General features: G+C 39.1%; 1 protein-coding gene across 3 annotated transcripts in view; it reads left to right on the forward strand.

Annotated features, from left to right (window-relative positions):
- The window catches only part of PAPSS1 (3'-phosphoadenosine 5'-phosphosulfate synthase 1), a 121,982-nt gene that overhangs the window by 53,816 nt on the left and 48,462 nt on the right, over positions 1-19,704 (forward strand). For all 3 annotated transcript variants that reach the window (XM_069592968.1, XM_069592970.1, XM_069592971.1), the window contains 4 exons: positions 9,217-9,330; positions 11,989-12,100; positions 14,672-14,877; positions 16,296-16,431. In XM_069592968.1, the coding sequence (XP_069449069.1) occupies positions 9,217-9,330; positions 11,989-12,100; positions 14,672-14,877; positions 16,296-16,431 (568 nt within the window). The remainder of the gene's footprint in view (positions 1-9,216; positions 9,331-11,988; positions 12,101-14,671; positions 14,878-16,295; positions 16,432-19,704) is intronic.

Genomic DNA, 19,704 nt, shown 5'->3' on the forward strand with positions numbered 1-19,704 from the left:
GTTTGCCTCTTTGTGACCCCCATGGACTGTGGTACTCCAGGCTTCCCTGTCCCTTTACTATCTCCTGGAGTTTGCTCAAACTCATGTTCATTGAGTCTGTGATGTCATCCAACCATCTCATCCTCTGTCATCCCCTTCTCCTCCTGCCCTCAATCTTTCTCAGCATCAGGGCCTTTTCCAATGAATTAACTCTTTGCATCAGGTGGCCAAATGTCACATATATAGATTGGGAGTGGGAAGAATGAATATGTTGAATACAGTGGTATTTTACAGCAGAGAATAGTAACCAAATCTCCATAGGTTTATAGTGTGTGTGAGTGGGGATGTGAAGATTTATTAGTGGGTCTGTATTGACCAGCATTACGTGTAAGAATGTAATTGTGAGTGGAAGGGGATGGCGTGGACAGAGGTGGAAACCCGCAACAAGAACTCCTGAGAGCTGGACTCTTACTATGTGCAAAAGCGGCATTATTGCATTGAATTTGTAAGACTCTCAGAAGTTGTAATTTTCCTCGTTTTACTGATGAGAAAACAAATTCAGGAGGGTGAAGTTATTTGTCCCAAGATTGAGAAGTGCTGCCTCCCCTGGTGATGGGTGGAATTTTTTCTATCTGTTGCTTAGTATTGGAGAGACTTAACAAATGAATTCTACCAGGTATTGTTTCTTTAGCATTCTCTACTACCAACAAAAAAGTAATCAGTCCATCTAAGAAAGAAATGGAAAATTTTTATTGGAGTCAGATGTGCTAAGTCACTTCAGTTGTGTCAGTTTTTTGTGACCTCAGGGACCATAGCCTGCCAGGCTTTTCTGTCCATGGGATTTTCCAGGCAGGGATACTGGAGTGAGTTGCCATGCCCTTCTCCAGAGGATCTTCCCAACCCAGGGATCAAACCCAGGTCTCCCGTGTTGCAGGTGGATGCTTTATAATATAAATTTTTATTTTATCATTGCTAATATATAGAACAGATTTTGACTGTCTGAGAAAAAATATTTTTAGGGTGCTCTACAATGGGTATTTTAGGATGAAGAGTATTTTGGTTCTGGCATCTGGATTGTCTTATTTCTCTTTTGATCTGGCTTAGTAGTAAAATTGGAATAGACAGTGGAGTCATTTGTATATTTAATTTTTCAGTATTTTGTCAGAGCATCTTTATTTTCTCAATGTGCTGTGGTTCGCACATTTTTATTTAAGAAGATAGAAGACACTGGAAAATATTGAAGGTTTTTAAATTCGTTGACGTTTTTTCCTAACCCTTGAATGGTCACTAGATGGCCTGCTGGTATTGCATTTTCACTTGGCGGGTTATGACATAAGGAAGTAGGCTTCTTGCTGATGGTTTTAATCTAATGTGATATTTTAAATACTGTTTTTAAATCTACTAGGAACTCTAGATTTAGTAGTGCTATAAATTATTGAAAGGTTTGTCTTTTTATGAAATGGTGGTTTAGTGCTCTAAATGGATTTTATACTGTACATAAAACCAGACTTTGCAGCTCCGTTTTCAAGTGATGCCAGAATGTCATTTGGTGTTCATGCTTGGGATGCATGTAGTTTAGATAATAGAAATTTAATAGTTACATAAAAAAATGATTGAGCTCTAGTGTTCAAATCTGTTGAGCAGATTTGGCTTAAGAAAAAGTTCAGAATATACTTAAAGGAAAAATTTAAAATGTGAAGTCACTCTGTTTATTAATGTGTTCACAGTTAGGAAGATGTAAAACGAGAAGGGAAGGACTACTATTTTCAGGTAGTGAATGTTCTACCAGCTAGTTTCCAGGGAAAAAACGAGCAATTGTTTCTGAACAAAGATATGAATACAACACGTTAGGTCTTAGATTGTGTTTAGTCAATCAAATAAAAAAGTTTTGTGTATCTATGTTACATATTAAATTTAAATTAATATTTGAATATTTCTAGACCTACCTCATTAATGGTAGCATGTAAATCATTAGTCGGCCAAGTAGTCTTGTCAGTCGTGTCTGACTGTTTGCGACCCCGTGGACTGTAACCTGCCAGGTTCCTCTGTCAGTGGAATTTTCCAGGCAAGAATACTGGAGTGGATTGCCATTTGATTCTCCAGGGGATCTTCCCCACCCAGGGATTGAACCCAGGTCTCCTGTGTTGCAGGCAGGTTATTTACCATCTGAGCCACTAGGGAGGCCCCTAGTAAATTGTTAATTAACCTCCTATTCATGAGAAATCCTAGGAGTACCCCTGTTTCCTCTTTACCCTTAAATGGTGACTGTGGAGCTGTTAACATCAGAGGTAACTTGGACTGCAAGGAGATCCAATCAGTCCATTCTAAAGGAAATCAGTCCTAGGCGTTCATTGGAAGGACTGATGCTAAAGCTGAAACTCCAATGCTTTGGCCACCTCATGCGAACAGTTGGCTCATTGGAAAAGACTCTGATGCTGGGGGGGATCGGGGGCAGGAAGAGAAGGGGACGACAGAGGATGAGATGGCTGGATGGCATCACCGACTCGATGGACATGAGTTTGAGTGAGCTCCTAGAGTTGGTGATAGATAGGGAGGCCTGGCGTGCTGCAACTCATGGGGTTGCAAAGAGTCAGACACGACTGAGCTACTGAACTGAACTGAACTGAACTGAAGGGTTTAGGTGCATAAACACCTGTTCCTGACCTGGTTTGTGATCTATTTTTGTTTTAAAGGAAGCTTCCTGATGTAAAGGGTTTTATATGTACAGGTTGCAGAAGAAACATTATTTTCTGATAGCTGTATTTCTGGGAATCCTAATGAATCCCAAATAAAATGGATAGCTCATGTGGCAGAGACTTCATGTTCTGTTATCCAGATATCTTGTCTCACTTTGAGGTGGTTTTGATCTTTTTTGATGTTTAATCGTGGTTTTGGAAACTAAAAATATTTCAGTAGAATGTGATAGAAACTGGCTGTGTCCACAGTTTGAAAACAGTTTGTCTTCCTGATAGTTCTCTCCTCTCTACATGTTCAGTCTACAGAGAACCTGCTTCCTCCAAACATGTGTTCCATGCTCCTGTTGATTCCTGCTGTGTGTGTTAATTACAAAAATACTTGCTTTGTGTACCTTTTTGAAGAGAAAAACAGTGGCAACTTCTCGAACCTTTATTTTGCCATTGGTTAGGCATCAGAAGAATTTTATCTTTAAGTTATGAGGCTAAAATTCATCTTAAAATAATTGCTGAGTGTGAATTTTGAAAAGGAAAGAATTTTGTGATATGCCGTGTAATGAAAAAAATTAATACTTAAATTTTAAAGTTTTAATGATAAACAAACATTAACATTTTATGTAATTTAAAATTATTTTCTTGATAAAAGAAAAAAAATGCCTTCTTTCTTGGAGTCTTAACCATGGACTGCCAGAGAAGTTCTGAATTCCCTCTTTCTTGAAAAGAAAGTGATTATAGGGGAATTCCCTGGCGATCTAGCAGTTAGGACTCAGAGCTTCCATTGCAGGGGTCCCAGGTTCCATCCCTGGTTGGGGAACTAAGATCCTGTAAGTCATGTGGCATGGCTGATTAAAAAAAAAAAAAAGATCATAGCCTCTATATTCATGCAGATAAAATGGCTTGTTACTAAAAATGCGTTCATCCTAAAGGTATGGCATTATTAGTGTACAAAACATTAAAAAAATAATTTGGCCAGGTTTATGAGAGAGTTACTGCTCTTTCATGTTCAAATAAGTTTTTTTGGATTTGCTCACCAACTGTTTGTACCTTTTGGTTTTTCACTTAGGGTGTGGTTGCCAGGAAATTGACATGATATATAGAAACATTTGTTGATTCTTGGCTCTTATTTTGAACAAATTCTGTTTGGAGGAGGCAGATTCATATACTGGGGTGCATACTCCACTGTGGTATGTGATACAGAAGGGGGATTCCACGTCCGAGGCGAGGCGAGGACAGAGCCTGCCTTGTGCTGGGAGCGTCCAAGTGGGCAACTGCTGCTCCTCATTAGTGTGTGTGGGCTGACGCTAGTGATGCTGGCTTAGGAAATCCAGCTAAAAATGCCCTGTTGTATCCAACAGAGATCAAAAGATTTAGTTTGTTGGGTGCGCTCCTCTGACCCTCCAGGAAGGTTGACAACTGTTAGTGGTAAAGCGGGGGTGAGGGTGGAGGAGAGTCATCAATACCCATCATGAAAGAGGCATCCCATCCTTACAAAGTAGTATGGGCTTCATAGATGCCAAAGAAAGCTTTAGGTAGAGTTGTTTGTATCAGTGAAATCCTTCTCTTTCCTGGAGTTGCTGTGTCATTTGTTCCCAGACTGTGGATTTTGTTTTTTAAAGTTTTAAGGGATCCAAAGTGGTGAGAACGGAGATGTTTGATTTATTTACAGTGATGGGGCTTGAGAAAGTTTGTTGAAAATCATTCACTTGTTATTAATAAAAATGTTTAGGTGTAACTGAAATGTTGAATATCTTTACTTTTTGTCTAGATCCTCATTAACACAGAAAGATCACATGCTGAAACCCTGGGAATTGTAAATGTTTAATAAAATCATGAAAATAAACTAAGAGCACTTTGTGTGACAAAATGTTTCATAACTTAGTTTTATGGGAGAAACAGTAAAGGTTTTATTTTAATTAAAAATTTTTGTTAGTTTTTTATTTGGAAGAAAATAATATTGGGACCTGAGTTGGAATCCCAGCTCCAGCACTTATCAATTAACTATATGACCTTGGAAAAAATAACCTAATTTCTTTGGCTTTGAGCCTCTCATCTGTAAAATGGGAAATAAAAATAGTACCTATCTCAAAATTGTTCTGAGAATTCTATTAATAAATGTAGCATGCTTAGAACAGTTCCTGGCATGTAGCAAGCACACTGTAATTATTATTTATTGAGTATTTATCGTGTGTTAAGCACATTGGAAGACAGTGTAGCAGGGATTTGGGGTAAGTTATTAACCTCTTCTGAGCCTCAATTTCCTCATTTGTAAAAGAAGAATAGCAATAGTTTCTTTTACTTTCATAGGTAGGATTGCATGAAAATTAAATGAATTAATTCATGTGACACCCTTAAGGCATTGCTGGGTTTGTTGTTAGCATCCAGTAAATGTGAGCCCCCACAGATTACATACTTTAAGTCATTTTTCACACAGCCATGTAACTATATATATGTATATGCATATACTCACACACACATATATACATACACACACTCATACCCTTGTTGTTGTTAAACAGCTGAGAAAGAAACAAGTTGAGAAATGTAGATAACCCGTTCAAGGTTGTACGGTTAGAATTTGATCTCTGGCCTTAAGTAGCCAAATCAGAAATAAGTGACCTATAGACCTCTGTTGCTTTATTGTATTTTTTTGGTTTTGAAGATGATGTTCCTCTGATGTTTTTGTGATTCATGTAAATATTTAATTTCAAGTGTGTTTTGTGAAATTTTATCATACTGTTTCTCTCAAAAGCCTTAGTGAATCTGTCTGTGTAACTTTTAATTTTAGCATTTGTTGTAGAAAACTTGAATTCTTTATTTTGCAAAAATGCATGTTTCTTAAGGCACCTTTGAGAGCTTTACACTTACCCAAGAAGCTAACTGAACATATAGGGTGCATGTGCAGTTCACTTAATGCACGTTATATTGTTCTGGGAAACATGGATTCTGAATTTTTATTTTCTGGTTGATGGAGTAACAGACTTTGTACAAACTGCTCAAACTACCAGTTGCTCTATGATACACCTATGGGTGAAGAACACTTGGAGGGAAACACACAAAAATGATGTTGATAACCATATATAAGGGTGATGGGTTTTTCTCATTTCCACATTTTCTTTACTACTATTTATTGAATTTATTTATAAAATTATTATAAATTATTCTTTATAAAAATAATTAATTTATTATTTCAAACAAATGTATTAAAAATAATTCCTTGAGTTAGAAGTATAGAATGGACTACCTTAAGCTGTTTCTCTTGCTAGATTTTAAAAAGAGACTTTACCTTGTTGTATTAATATCTATAAAGAGAAAATGGAAGCAGTAATAGAAGCTGTCTCTCTTCCTTCACCATTATTCTTTGAGGCCCTCATGTAGTGTTTACTGTTAGTAAACACAATAAGTAGTCTTCAGCTGTGGGTACCTGCTGCAGGCTTAATTGCAAAAGGAGGTGTGGAAGGTTTGTGAAGCTCTCTGTGCTGTGCACAGTTTGTGTTTAACACACACTTTCTGCTTTCCCCTGAGCAGTGGGATTCTCGAAGGACAAAGGGCCCCCAGAGAGCTGGCTGAACATGGTATGGTAGCAAGCAGTGCTCCTTTATTTATGTCTTTTAATTTCATTATTTCTTGTTTTTCCTTTCTTCATCTTTACTCTTCTCATTCATTCTTGAGTTCCTCCTGAGAAAGATCGGAGGCCTTGAATTTACCGGTGGGAGGAACTTGGTTTTGGTACATGACTTAGCCAGTGCTGCTCCGTCTTTATGAGCTTCCGAGGTGGCACTAGTGGTAAAAAATCTGCCTGCAACGCAGGAGACGTGGGTATGATCCCTGGGTCGGGAAGATCCCCTGGAGGAGGGCACGGCAACCCACTCCAGTATTCTTGCCCAGAGAATCCCCGGGACAGAGGAGCCTGGTGGGCTGCAGTCCACAGAGTCACAAAGAGTCGGACACGACTGAAGTAACTTAGCACACATGTTCTATCTTTGAAGGAACAGAATATCACAGAAATGTAGGAGAATAATTCTTTCTAGATTCACAGGGCCCATAAGGGCTGCTTGAGTGGTAGCATTCAGGCTTTCATGAGGTCATCTAGTTTTGAGACACATGTCTGACTCTGCTTTTTCCGTCTGCTGAAGGTATTAATATAAGTCTGAATATTAGTTGAAATTTCTTCCCAAACTTTTTCCTCAGGAAAAGTAGTAGGTAGTGTCTTTAAACACTTGGTTTTTCCATTAATATTTGTTTCAAACTACCTTTTTTTTTTGTTATGCATTTTTAAAAATAGACTTTACTTTTTAGAGAAGTTTCAAGTTGACAGCAAAACTTGAGTGGGAAGTATAGAGAATGAACTCCTAGGAACTCCCCTCCCTGCCACACGTGGGTTATCCAGCTGTCAGCATCCCTCACCAGAGTGGTACCTTTGTTATAATTGGTGACCTACATTAATAGGTTCGTTGGACTCATTAGAGAAGATCCCGGTCCTGGGAAGGATTGAAGGCAAGAGAAGGGGATGACAGGGGATGAGAAATGGTTGGATGCGATCACTGACTCAGTAGACATGAGTTTGAGCAAGCTCTGGGAGATGGTGAAGGACAGGGAAGCCTGGTGTGCTACAGTCCATGGGATCACGAGGAGTGGGACGTGACTGAGCTACTGAACAACATCTATACGTTGTTAGCATCCACAGTTCATAGTTTACTTTAGGGTTGAACATTCTGTGGGTTGTAACAACTGTGTAATGACATTTACACACCACTGTAGTATTCTACAGAATAGCTTTACTGTCCTAGAAAATCCCGTGTTCTTCCTATTCTTCCCTTCTCCCCTCCCCTGTAACCTTGGGCAGCCGCTGATGTTTTTACTGTGCCCACAGTTTTGCCTTTTCAGAATGTCCTATAGTTGGAACCGTACAGTATGTAACCTTTTCCAGTGGGTTTCTTTGATTTAATCATCTGCCTTTAAGTTTCCTTCATGTCTCTTCATGGTTTGATAGCTCATTTCTTCTTAGGGCTGAATGACTAATATTCCAGTGTCTGGATATACTGCCGTTTATTCATTCATCTACTGAAGGACTTCTTGCTTGTTTTCAAGTTTGGGCAGTCATGAGCAAGGCTGCTGTAAACATCTGTATGCAGATTTTTGTGTGGACATAAGTTTTCAGCTCATCTGGGTAAATACCAAGGAGCATGGCGACTGGGTTGCATGGCGAGAGTATGGTTCAGTTCAGTTCAGCTGTTCAGTCGTGCCTGACTCTTTGTGACCCCGTGGACTGCAGCACGCCAGGCTTCCTTGTCCATCACCAGCTCTCCAAGCTTGCTCAAAACAGATTGTCTTCTGAAGCAGCTATACCATTTTGCATTCCCACCAGCAGTGAGTGAGAGTCCCTGTTGCTCTGCCTCCTTGTCAGCATGCGCTCAGTGTCTTGGATTTTGACCATTCTAATAAGTATATTCTAGCAGGGTTATCTCACTGTGGTTTTGAATTGCATTTTTCTGATGATATATGATGTAGAGTATTGTTCCATATACTTATTTGTCATCTGTATAGCTTCTTTGGTGAGGTGTCTGTTCAGGTCTCTGACCCATTTTCTAATAGGGTTCTTTTCTTACTGTTGAGTTTTGAGAGTTCTTTCTATGTTTTGGATAATAGTTCTTTTTCAGATACGCCTTTTGCAGGTATTTTTTTCTCAGTCTGTGGCTTGTCTTATCATTCTCTTGAGAATTAATGTATTTTTAAATGAGACATTGCTTAGACATTTATGAAAAACTTAGCAGTGCCAGTTTTATATGCTTATGGCGATTACTTGGTTTGACTTTAAAAATTTAGAGTAATTAAACACATTTGACAATTATTCCTAGGAGAATGACAGATGTGAACAAGCCTTGTGAAGGTCACTTGATGAGCAGTATCTGAGAGCAGTGTAAGTTTGTGGTCATCACAAATAGATACTGGTGGGATAAATGAGAAAAAGCTTTGTCCCAGTGTGATATAAATGAGTACTTGGAGTTGGGATAAAATTTCCAGAACGCACTTCATAGGAAGTCAGAGAGTGCTCTTTTTCAAACTGCGGTGGCAGAAATAGAGCTGACGTGCTCTGGAGTACTGTATTACGCGACTAATCAGGTGGGGTTAGTGACGCTGGGGATAAAGATGTGTATGGAAGCTGGAATAAAATGGTTCCATAATATGTTGCAGATAATAGTGATTATGTTTAGAGTGCCTTTTTTGTTTATTTGTTCCTAAGTCCTTTTAATCATTATTCCTTACTTGAGGTCACCTCTTTGCAGTTGCCTGATTTTGACATACATGGTACACTGTGGGAATTTGTTTCATACTCAATAGTGGGAAGTTACGTGTGATGATTTCTTGTGTATGGGATGTTATCTGCTTGGGAGTAGACCAACCGTCATTAGGAAAATTGATTAAATCCCTCTCATACTTTTTTTAAAGCCTCCTTTTGAAACATTAACTTCCTTCATTAACATACCCTTTGGAGAACTCTAAATTGTTGGATCAAACATTTAATTTTGCTTTTGTTAATGTATAGGATATTGTACCTGTGGATGCCTCTTATGAAGTGAAAGAACTGTATGTGCCAGAAAATAAACTTCATTTGGCAAAAACAGATGCAGAAACACTACCAGCATTGAAAATTAATAAAGTAAGTGCTTTGTCCTTTTCTCGTATCAAGTGCTTTAATCCTATAGATAGATGTTGGTCTGTAGAATTTGTAATTTTATTGATGTGTTTGAGGGCATGAGTGGTGGTGGTGGTCACAGTTGTATATACCATTTCCGGGGTACAAAATATGTTTAATTTATAAAACCATATTCCCAAATTACCATGGCGTTGATTTTATTTTACTCATAATATTTATTTTGAAATACCAAAGAATAGAGGTTATATAAGATTTTAGGTCTGTCAGAAGGAATGGATTCTAAAAAGTAAAAAGCCTTTAATAATTTAATAATTAAAATGAACATTTTTTTCCCTTAAACATGTTTCCTAATCCCTTGCCTAGACCCTGATTTTCCCTTTCTTATATTGTGAAGAATAATTCTGTTGTATTGTAGCTCTAATAATATCATTAGGTGTTTTTCCCAATAAGAAACTGCTTAAACTAAATATGATGACAATGGAGGCTATCATTTATCACTTTCAAATCTTAGAGAATTTTAAATTGTATCACTCAGATATACTTTAAAAATAGGTTTAGAAATAAGAACTTACACTAGGAATAGAATTTCCCAGCTTTTTTCTAGTGTAGTGAAAATCCCAGACACCCAGGGAGGTGCCAAACCTGAAAGTAAGGAGAAAGAGAAAAATAAAACCCCCAAACCTTCTGAGGCTTCAGAAAGACTCTTCAAAGACTTACTCAAATTCCTGATAGGAGTGCATTGTCTAGGTGGTTTGTGTGATTGGGTTTCTAACCAGAAGCTAAGACATGTTGCAGGGAGTAAGGAGAAGGGGGAGCTGGGGAGCAGAGTCACTCAAAGCTGACTTTACTAAGGAACAACAGATTTTGTCACTAACAGACTTCGTGTCAGTTGAATAAACACACACACACATTGGGGTAGGGAGAGAGAGAGAGGAAAGAAACTGAGAATGAATGGATCCGAATCCAGGTCAGTCAGACTCTGTAACCCCAAAAGATGGTAGCTTTTTCAAATGTGGACCTTTTTTCGAAACAGTGGTTTGTTCTTTGCTAAGCAGTATGAAAAATAATTAATTAAAGAAACGTGGGCTACATCATGTAATGTTTTAGCTCGGGCTGCCATAACAAAAACCGTAGGCTGGATGGCGTAAACAACAGACATTTCTTTTCTCACTGTTCTGTAAGAAGTCCAAGACCTAGGTGCTGGCTAACTTGGTCCCTGACAAGGCTCCCTTCCTCTCGGGCTGTCAGACACCTTCTCACCATCCGCTCAGGGTGAGAGTCGAGCTCTGGTGTCTCTTCCTTCTCTTATGCAAGCACCAGACTATTGGATGAGGACCCAGCCTTATGACCTCATTTAAGCTCCATCACCTCCTTAGGGCCCTATCTCCAGTTCACATTGGGGGCTTCAACATATTTGGGGGGACATAAACATTCAGTTTATAGTAGATACCATCTACAATTAGATTCCAGTAGAGACAAACAGGCCGTGTCAGAGGTTTAGGAAAAATTAATAAGAGGAGAACTTGAAAATGAAACAATTTGGTGCATGAATATAATTTTTTCCTGTGATTGAAGGAGGGGTGTACTTTGCCATTATTTGATTTTTCAGTGGAACATGCTGGCCAGCATACTTTGGGAATACATGGTAAGCCACATCTTACTGTACACCTCTTGGCCAGGCGCTTTATCTTTTCTCTTTTGAGAATCATGGCTATATATACACATATGTATACCAAGTTAAAAATGAGCATATCCAGCTTACATTGTTCTTGTTTTGTCGCTAAGTTGTGTCTAACTGTTTTGCAACCCCATAGACTGTAGCCCTCCAATCTCCTCTGTCCATGGGATTTCCCAGGCAAGAATACTGGAGTGAGTTGCCATTTCTTTCTCCAGGGGAATCTTCCTAACCCAAGGATTGAGCTAGCATCTCCTGAAATGCAGGTGGATTCTTTACCACTGAGCCACTAGGGAAGCCCCCGCCTAGTTTACATTAATTCATCATTAATTTGTCAATTCTTTAATATTCTGATCAGATACACTAGAAATCTTAAAGTTCAAGAAATAATACAGTGTTTATAAAATGAATGTCATTGGTGAGGGACACTTTGGGTAAGTATTTTTATCTAAAGTTTGTTTTAGTTTAGAACAGTGGTTGTCAGAGAGTGGTTTCTAGAACATTATTGTTAACATTTTCTGGGTACCTGTTAAAAATACAAATCTTTGTCCCCCATAGCAAACCAGCTAAATCAGAAACTGGTGTGGAGCAGTCTTCATTTAACAAGTCTTCCAGAGGTTTCTTATACATATTGAAGTTTGAGGAATGCTGGTTTAGGAGATGCTGTTCTTATTAGAAATGTTATTTAAATTTATTAAGAAAAACGCATATTTTCTTAGTGCCCTTGTTGTTTATTAGATTTGTATAACCTGTAATCATTCTTGAGAAGTTTGTTACCATTACTTTCAATGTTATGGGGAGGGAGGTGGGAGGGGGGTTCATGTTTGGGAACGCATGTAAGAATTAAAGATTTTAAAATTTAAAAAATAAAAAACTAAAAAAAAAAACAAACAAAAAAAACCAAAATGAAACTCCAGAAAACCGTTACTGCTTTTGTTCATGAGTACACGAAATAGAACATTGTTCTTTACTGTCTCATTTACTAGGTGGATATGCAGTGGGTACAGGTTTTGGCAGAAGGCTGGGCAACCCCGCTGAATGGCTTTATGAGAGAGAGGGAGTACTTGCAGTGTCTCCATTTCGATTGTCTTCTGGATGGTAAGACTTTGGACATTCAGATGCATTGAGTGTGGAAAAGAAGGCACATATTTGCAGGGGTTGGTCACTGTTTAGAGAGAGTACTGGTAACATCTTAATTGGAGATAGTACGGAATATTTTACGTATATCCTGAGATCATCTTTCCAGTTTTAGTTTTCCTGATTGTGATTTATTGTGGGGGATTAGGGCTAAAAATGGATTTAAAACACGAACGCAGTTTCCCTATTCCGTATCTGCCTGATCATGGTAGAAAACCTTTTCCGAAAGTGTACGTAGTCACTAACTTGTGCTGCACTGTGGCCCATGCTTGCTTATTAAGCCAGGTGTTCTAAGGAGGAATCAGGGAGTCCAAGTTTAGGAATCCTGAAATAGGTGGCTGAAAGGTTGGTTCTTATTTTAAAACACTGAAGCAATTGCCAAAGAAATCTATATTTAGAATATCATCATTACATTCTAGCTACCTTAAACTTTGTATACTGTTGGTAACAATTTACTACAGTAAAGGAGATGTTACTAAATTGTAAAGAACTCTAGTGCCATATGATCTGGCAATTCCACTTCTGGGTATTTATCTGAAGAAAACAAAAGCATTAACTACAAAAGATATATGCACCCTTATGTTCATTGCAGCGTTATTTATGATCACTAAGACGTGGAATCAACCTAAGTACCTGTCAGTTGGTGAATGGATAAAGAAGATACACATACACACACACACACACACACACACTGGATAAAGAAGATACACACACACACACAGACACACACAGAGGAATATTACTCAGCTATAAAAAAGAAAGAACTTTTGCCATTTGTTGCAACATGGATGGACCTGGAGGTTATTGCTGCTGCTGCTGCTAAGTCGCTTCAGTCGTGTCCGACTCTGTGCGACCCCAGAGGTGGCAGCCCACCAGGCTCCCCCGTCCCTGGGATTCTCCAAGCAAGAACACTGGAGTGGGTTGCCATTTCTTTCTCCAATGCATGAAAGTGAAAAAGTAAAAGTGAAGTCACTCAGTCATGTCCGACTCTTAGCGACCCCATGGACTGCAGCCTACCAGGCTCGTCTGCCCATGGGATTTTCCAGGCAAGAGTACTGGAGTGGGTTGCCACTTGTTAAGTGAAATAAGTCAGTTCACTCATATGTGGAATTTAAAATACAAAAGAACAAACAAAACAGAAATAGACTCGTAGATACAGAGAACAAACTCATGGTTGCTAGAAGGGGAGGGGTTGGAATAGGCTAAGGTGAAGGGGATTAAGAGGTGTAAACTTCCAGCTATAAAATAAATAAGTCACAGACATATACTTATTAGCATAAATATAATACTATAATAATTTTATATGGTGACAAAGGATTACTGGACTTATGGTGATCATTTCATAATGATTTAAATATTGAATTTAAATATTGTATTTAAATGTTGAATCACAGTGTTGTACATCTGAAGCTAACATAATATTGTACGTCAGCTACAATACTTCCATTTAAAAAGAAGTCATAGACCCCTACAAAATTACAACCATGTTCTTCTGTGTTATGAAGAACTTTTTTTGACCAGGGGAGTAAATAGATACTAGAAAATGTAATTCCTAATCCTTGTTCTCAAGAAACTTTATCACAAGAACATAAGGATTGAATTTTACTTTTTGATTTTCTTCTTTGGAAATAATGGTGAAAGTTACTGTGGACTGCCTCCTTAGTAATGATTCAGTCTTGGATGTGGTACAAATCTGTCCATTAATTTTCCATTTTGAACTCTACCTTGTGGTGGTAATTTTAAAATAGTCAAGCAGTTATCACTGATTTTGTTGACATCTTTTGCCCCAAGAAGGCATGCCATGATTTCCAAAAAAATATGGTTTCTCTTTGATATGTAAATATTATCCACATATGAATTTGAGAATGCATTTTATATTCCTAACCTGTACATGATGAGTGGGAAAAGAAGAAAACACTTTTAGCTCTTGAAAGGTTGGGAACCGAGAATGTGCCTTCAGTCTCACCAGCAGCATATTTTGGCGTAAATGGAGACACTGATTATTTACTTGTTTCGTCACCCATGATAGCTGACATTAGTTCCATTCTGATCAAAAACCGATAGAAACGTTTTGAGTGTTTTTGTCTTCCTTTCTCAAGGATCTAGACCCAGGTCTAGCAAGTATCTTCAAGTAACTTGCCACTCAAAATGTAGTTATCAGCAAGGGTTCATATTTGTCCTGAAAGGGCCCTGAAGCACAATTCCTAGTCTTACTCGCACATTTTTGGTGATGTTAGGTTTAACCAGCTGCTCTTCCTTGTTATATCTGTGATTCTTCCCCCTAAAGACAGTTTCATGAGTGGTTGTGAAGAGTATTGCTACAATTGATGTTCTCAATTTTTCCTGTTGTGTTTTAAACTCTGAATTTGTTGCTTGTTCTCTCCCTGATTTTCTGTGCCAGGGGCCAGTAGAACATATCACTGGAGTAAAACCTTTTATTGTTTGAAGAGTGTCTGCTGAAGTGTGAAAGGTGGATATGAGACCTGTTGAGTAACATAAGCTGTGTGCTTTACCTTCTTTTGTGCCCTGCAGGGGGTGTCATTAACCTGTCAGTACCTATAGTCCTGACGGCTACTCAGGAAGACAAAGAGAGGCTGGATGGCTGCACGGCATTTGCGCTGATGTATGAGGGCCGCCGGGTGGCTATCCTTCGCAATCCAGAGTTTTTTGAGCACAGGAAGGAGGAGCGCTGTGCCAGGCAGTGGGGAACAACATGCAAGAATCACCCCTATATCAAGGTCCTGAGTAAACTTGGCTGCATTTTGTCTTGATTTGCCAATACTGCATGTGCTGAACTGTGAGGCATTACCTGTATATCAACTCTGCCATCGGAACCATGAATATTTTGCAGAATCAAGGCTGGAACTTACATTTGTGTGATGAGCATACAGGCTTGTCATTTTGGTGCAGACAAATGTTCAGCAAATATTGTTTAAACACCTCCTGTACACCAGGCCGTGAGCTAGGTGCCAGTGCTGGGAACATTGGGTGATGTGCACGGCAGGCACAGTCCTTTGTGCTTGGTGTGTGCTGTCTGGTGGTGGAGCAGATACTGATCTTGCATTTAGAGGTAGGATGTGAGGGCAGAATGCTGCGGGAGCCCACAGCAGGGTGATTTTATCTAAGCTGGACTTTTAATTGAACATTGTGTTTCTGGTATGCGAATAGTGCAGTTTTAGTCTCTGCAAAGGGCCTCATGTTATTTTATGTATTGTATGTGAAATATTATCACTGAAGTCACATTTCTGTCCTTTGTTTTAAAGTAGACTTTGAACTGTAAAAGAAACTGAGGGAGTTCCCCGGCAGTCTGTGGTTTGGACTCTCGCTTTCACTGCTGGGGCCAGGTTCCATCCCTGATAGGGAACAGAGATCCTACAAGCTAAGCTTTACGGTGCAGCGGAAAATAAAAGCCCTAAGTGAAATTCTAGTAGCTCTGTATATCTAGAAAATGTATATAGTGTCTGTTTAAATCATGGAAGTGTGCTAGATTTTATTTCATTATCTTCTGTAGGACAAAAAAGAGCAATTAAAGTTTAAAAATAGGCAGATATGGGACTTTGCTGGCAGTCCAGCGTCTAAGATGCCACAGTTGCACTCCAGGGGGCTCAGGTTCCATCTGATCGTCGGTAGGGGAGCTGAGATATACTGACTCCTCTGTCCTTAAAGGCCATTCACTCTACTCCCTGGACGCTGTGCCCCAGTGCCCTGTTTGTTTTCTCTGTAACGTTTATCACTAGCTGGTATTCCTCTGGTTTCTCCTGTCTTTTCTCATCATCATTACTTTAATTGCTCAAAAGTTTAGGATTGGAAAACACAAAGAAGGCAGAATGACCCATTTTTCTGTTAATCAACATGCAGCAACAATTAAAAGAATGTTTTTGTTACTTAAAAAGTTATAATTATTCATTTCAATTTTGTTTGCATTTCATATGCAAATACAATACCTGTATCACAAATCCTTTGTGAAATTATAAATGTATTCTAATTCTACAGCATTTCTCATTCCCAGTTCAGTTGATAAGCCAAACAGATTTACCATTAACCTTAAGATGAGCATAATTTATAGGTTTATATAACTTGTGTGAGAGAAATGTTCTTACTTATTTCGATCTTGATTCCTGTTTAAAAAAAATTATTTTCTTTCTCTTGCCATTAGATGGTTATGGAACAAGGAGATTGGCTGATTGGAGGAGATCTTCAAGTCTTGGACCGAATTTATTGGAATGATGGTCTTGATCAGTATCGTTTTACTCCTACTGAGCTAAAGCAGAAGTTTAAAGATATGAATGCAGGTGAGACTTGGATCTGATTATCTCACATGGGACTGCTTGGAGTCTCTGCTTGATGGGGAAGTTCTTAAGGATTTTTTCCAATACTTACTAAAAAGTAAGACAGATTGAGGAGTAAAGATAAGTGGAGTTAGCAATGGAATATGTAAGGAAAGCTATTATAATCAGTCTGAATCCACCTGTGTAGTTCGCTCCTATTCTGCGTAAAACAATAGAAATAATGACATTCTGCGTAAAACAATAGAACAGCAATAACACGTTCACTGTTCATTCACCAAGTGTTCGTTGTTCACCTGTTGTGTGTGCCGGAGTGCCGAGTGCTGAGTATTCATAAATAAACAGGAGCTTATGGTGTATTAGAGAGAGACAGTCAAAAAATAACAGAAAAAGTTACTGAAGAGTAGGTTAGTAATGATTTCAGATTTCTCAATTAGGATGACGTGGAGCCGTGGAATTGGAAAGTCTGTAGAAACTCTTCTTTATAATATTGCCTTAGAAAGTATCCCAGGACAGGGATTTTTATATTAGACATCTGTGATTAGCAGGTCTTTTACACAAAGGTAGGTAAATAGTGTGTTTATACTGGTACATCCGCAGATGGCACAGCGTTTGCTGTAGATCTTCGGAGGCTTTTTTTAACGTCTGAAGAATTTCAAGCCTCTTAAAATCATATTGCTTACGAATTCTCACTCCAGAAATGGTTAAACCCTAAACATGGATGCTGCTTTTCCAAATAACTTCTGTGTAGAAATTGAGGAGATAGCTCTATTGTAGTTTGCTGATATTCGATAAGATGTGAAATGGATCAGGAACTGGAGATGTGATCTGGGCACACCCCTTGAGAGCTCCACAGGCCTCAGCAGCCTGCCTCATTCATTCACATTTTCTGCTTAGATACCTCAGGGTATTTGATAGTGTAGGACTACATTTCTGCTTCTGAATTTTATTCCTCACCTCTGAATTTGAAGCACATATTTGGCCTAAGCCACTTGTGCAGGAATTTCTCTATGACACTCGCTGCTTGCTGATACAGCAGCTTGTTTTCTTCCATTTGGCTAACATGTTTTGGGCACAGTCGTAGGGGACTGTATCATGCCTGCTGTAAGTCAGGATGGTGCCTCATTCTTTTTTTGTCAGTACGTGACTTAAAGGTCCATGTGTAAGTCTGGTTTGGCTTTTGAAGTGTAAGGCAGATGGGCTTCTGGGAGAGGTTTTCCTTTCTAAAGAGAATCAGGCTTAGGACAAAAAGTACCTTTTTCCATCCTGCCTTTTCCTCTTGCTTGGAATGTGATCACATACAGGTTCAGTGTTTGGAGCTCTGGTAGCCATTTTGTAACCATGAAAATCCATGAGAATCTTATACTGTTTGAGTTTCTGATCAACCCTTGGGTCCTTTGTATCCACATTTCTTACTCAAAGACGTAATGCGTGTTTGAGTTATAGAAGACACTTCTAGTTGAGTCTTATCTTGTGTGTGGCTAGAAGCATCTGATAATTTAACATGTATAGACCTCTTTTTCTGGTAAGCAGGAACATGTTTAACTGAAAACTTGCTGAGACCTGCTCATTTATTTTTTTTTTCCAAAATAATTTATATCAGAAGCTCATGTTAATAAATAATTTTTTGGCACTGTTGAAGGGTCTTATCATGAAATTATCATTCATAATCAGAGACTTTATATTACATCTGTTTTGCATTCTTCCTTGTGGGACCAAACAATTTAAATCATTTAGAGAATTTCTTGCATAATGAGTGATTGTAACTTTTGTTTAAAGTAGCTGGGAGCCAGTTATTTGCCTTAAATCAAGCAAAAAAGATGGTGGGGTGTTATTTTGTTTACTTTTCCATTTTAGACTAAAGCAAATAAACAACAGATTGAGGACCTTCCTTTATAGTTCTTACTCACTCTTTTCCGGAAGCGAGTAACAAGTCATCTACTTGTGTGTGCAAATCATAATTCAGGGGAGAGAAAAGAGGAAATTCTCTTTTTCCTTTTACTTAGGATTCCTTTTTTAACCTCTTCCTCCTCCTTCCCTCATCATAGTAGAAGAACTCTGATTACCCTGTGTGGGCTGTCCTGTGCACATTGATATGATCAGTTTTGGTGTTTCTAACCCATTCTGTAGCTGGAAGGATTGGAAAATCACTAATACCCATGTGATTGCAAGGTGTCATGGTTCCAGGTGGCAGATTCTTTGAACCATTGACGATTGACCACTATCTTGGAAAGAATAAATTTCACTTAAGCCTATTAAGAGCCAAGTTAATGTTTATTATACACAGTGGAGTCCTGCTGGGTTATGAAGGGAAACATTGACATAATTCCTTTCAAGCTAGTGTGTGCTAGCACAGTGCTTAATAAATCTGAAAAAGCCTTGTATTGAACCAGACCGTATTTTAAATGAATTGGTAGAAACAGTAGGTAGATATCTTAGGCAAAGTTGGGAATGATAGATACATGAGGAAGCTGAGGCGCAAGCAGATCGCCTGCCTCTGAAGGCACTGCCACAAGGCAGTGAGCAGGAGATGCTACGATCTGAGGTTGGGTGACGGAGCCTCTATCAGCTGGGTCAGGGCACACTCAGATGAGGCTGTGAGCGTTATCTGACAAAGTGAGTATTTAAAGATGGGTGGTCAAGGTTAAGGGAGCTGCCAAGGAATGACGAGGCATCTGGGGACTAGCAATTTGGGGGTAGTATTACCATTCCTGACATTGTTTCTTAAGTGGGATAAGAGAAGGCTGGCGCTGTGGGGAGGGGCAGCGGGCAGGAGATGGTTGTCGGGGTGTGGGCACGGCTGCGGTCACCGTGCTGGGGGCAGATGTTTTCTCCTCCATCCTCTGCTTGACTGTTGGGGTCTGCTTTGGGGGGGTAGGAGTGCAGCCCTCCCCTTGCCCCTGGACACACGTGCACACACACAGGTACACGCACACAGACATGCTCAGGAGGAGACAAGGACTAGAGGGGAAGGTGAACGCAGAGCAGACAGTACAGGGTCTATTTGGCAAAAAGCTTTACGTTTCACGTTAATTTGAAAGCACTTTTAAGAAAGAAAACGTGCTGCCATGTTTTGGGTGTGAGAGTCCATGTTTGTGAAAAATTCTAGTCTATTCATATTTACTCAAGTGGCCTATCTCTGTCTTGTGGATTTTTTTTTTATTCTCTCATGAGCAGTTCAAGTAAAAGAAAGACTGGTGATTTATGACAGGCCTGAGGGAGGTGGGGCATCAAACTCATTTCTTGTTTGTTTGTTTCCAACTCTCTTAAAAAATCCCC

The sequence above is a fragment of the Ovis canadensis genome, chromosome 6 (genome assembly GCF_042477335.2).
Source record: "Ovis canadensis isolate MfBH-ARS-UI-01 breed Bighorn chromosome 6, ARS-UI_OviCan_v2, whole genome shotgun sequence".
Lineage (NCBI taxonomy): Eukaryota > Metazoa > Chordata > Mammalia > Artiodactyla > Bovidae > Ovis > Ovis canadensis.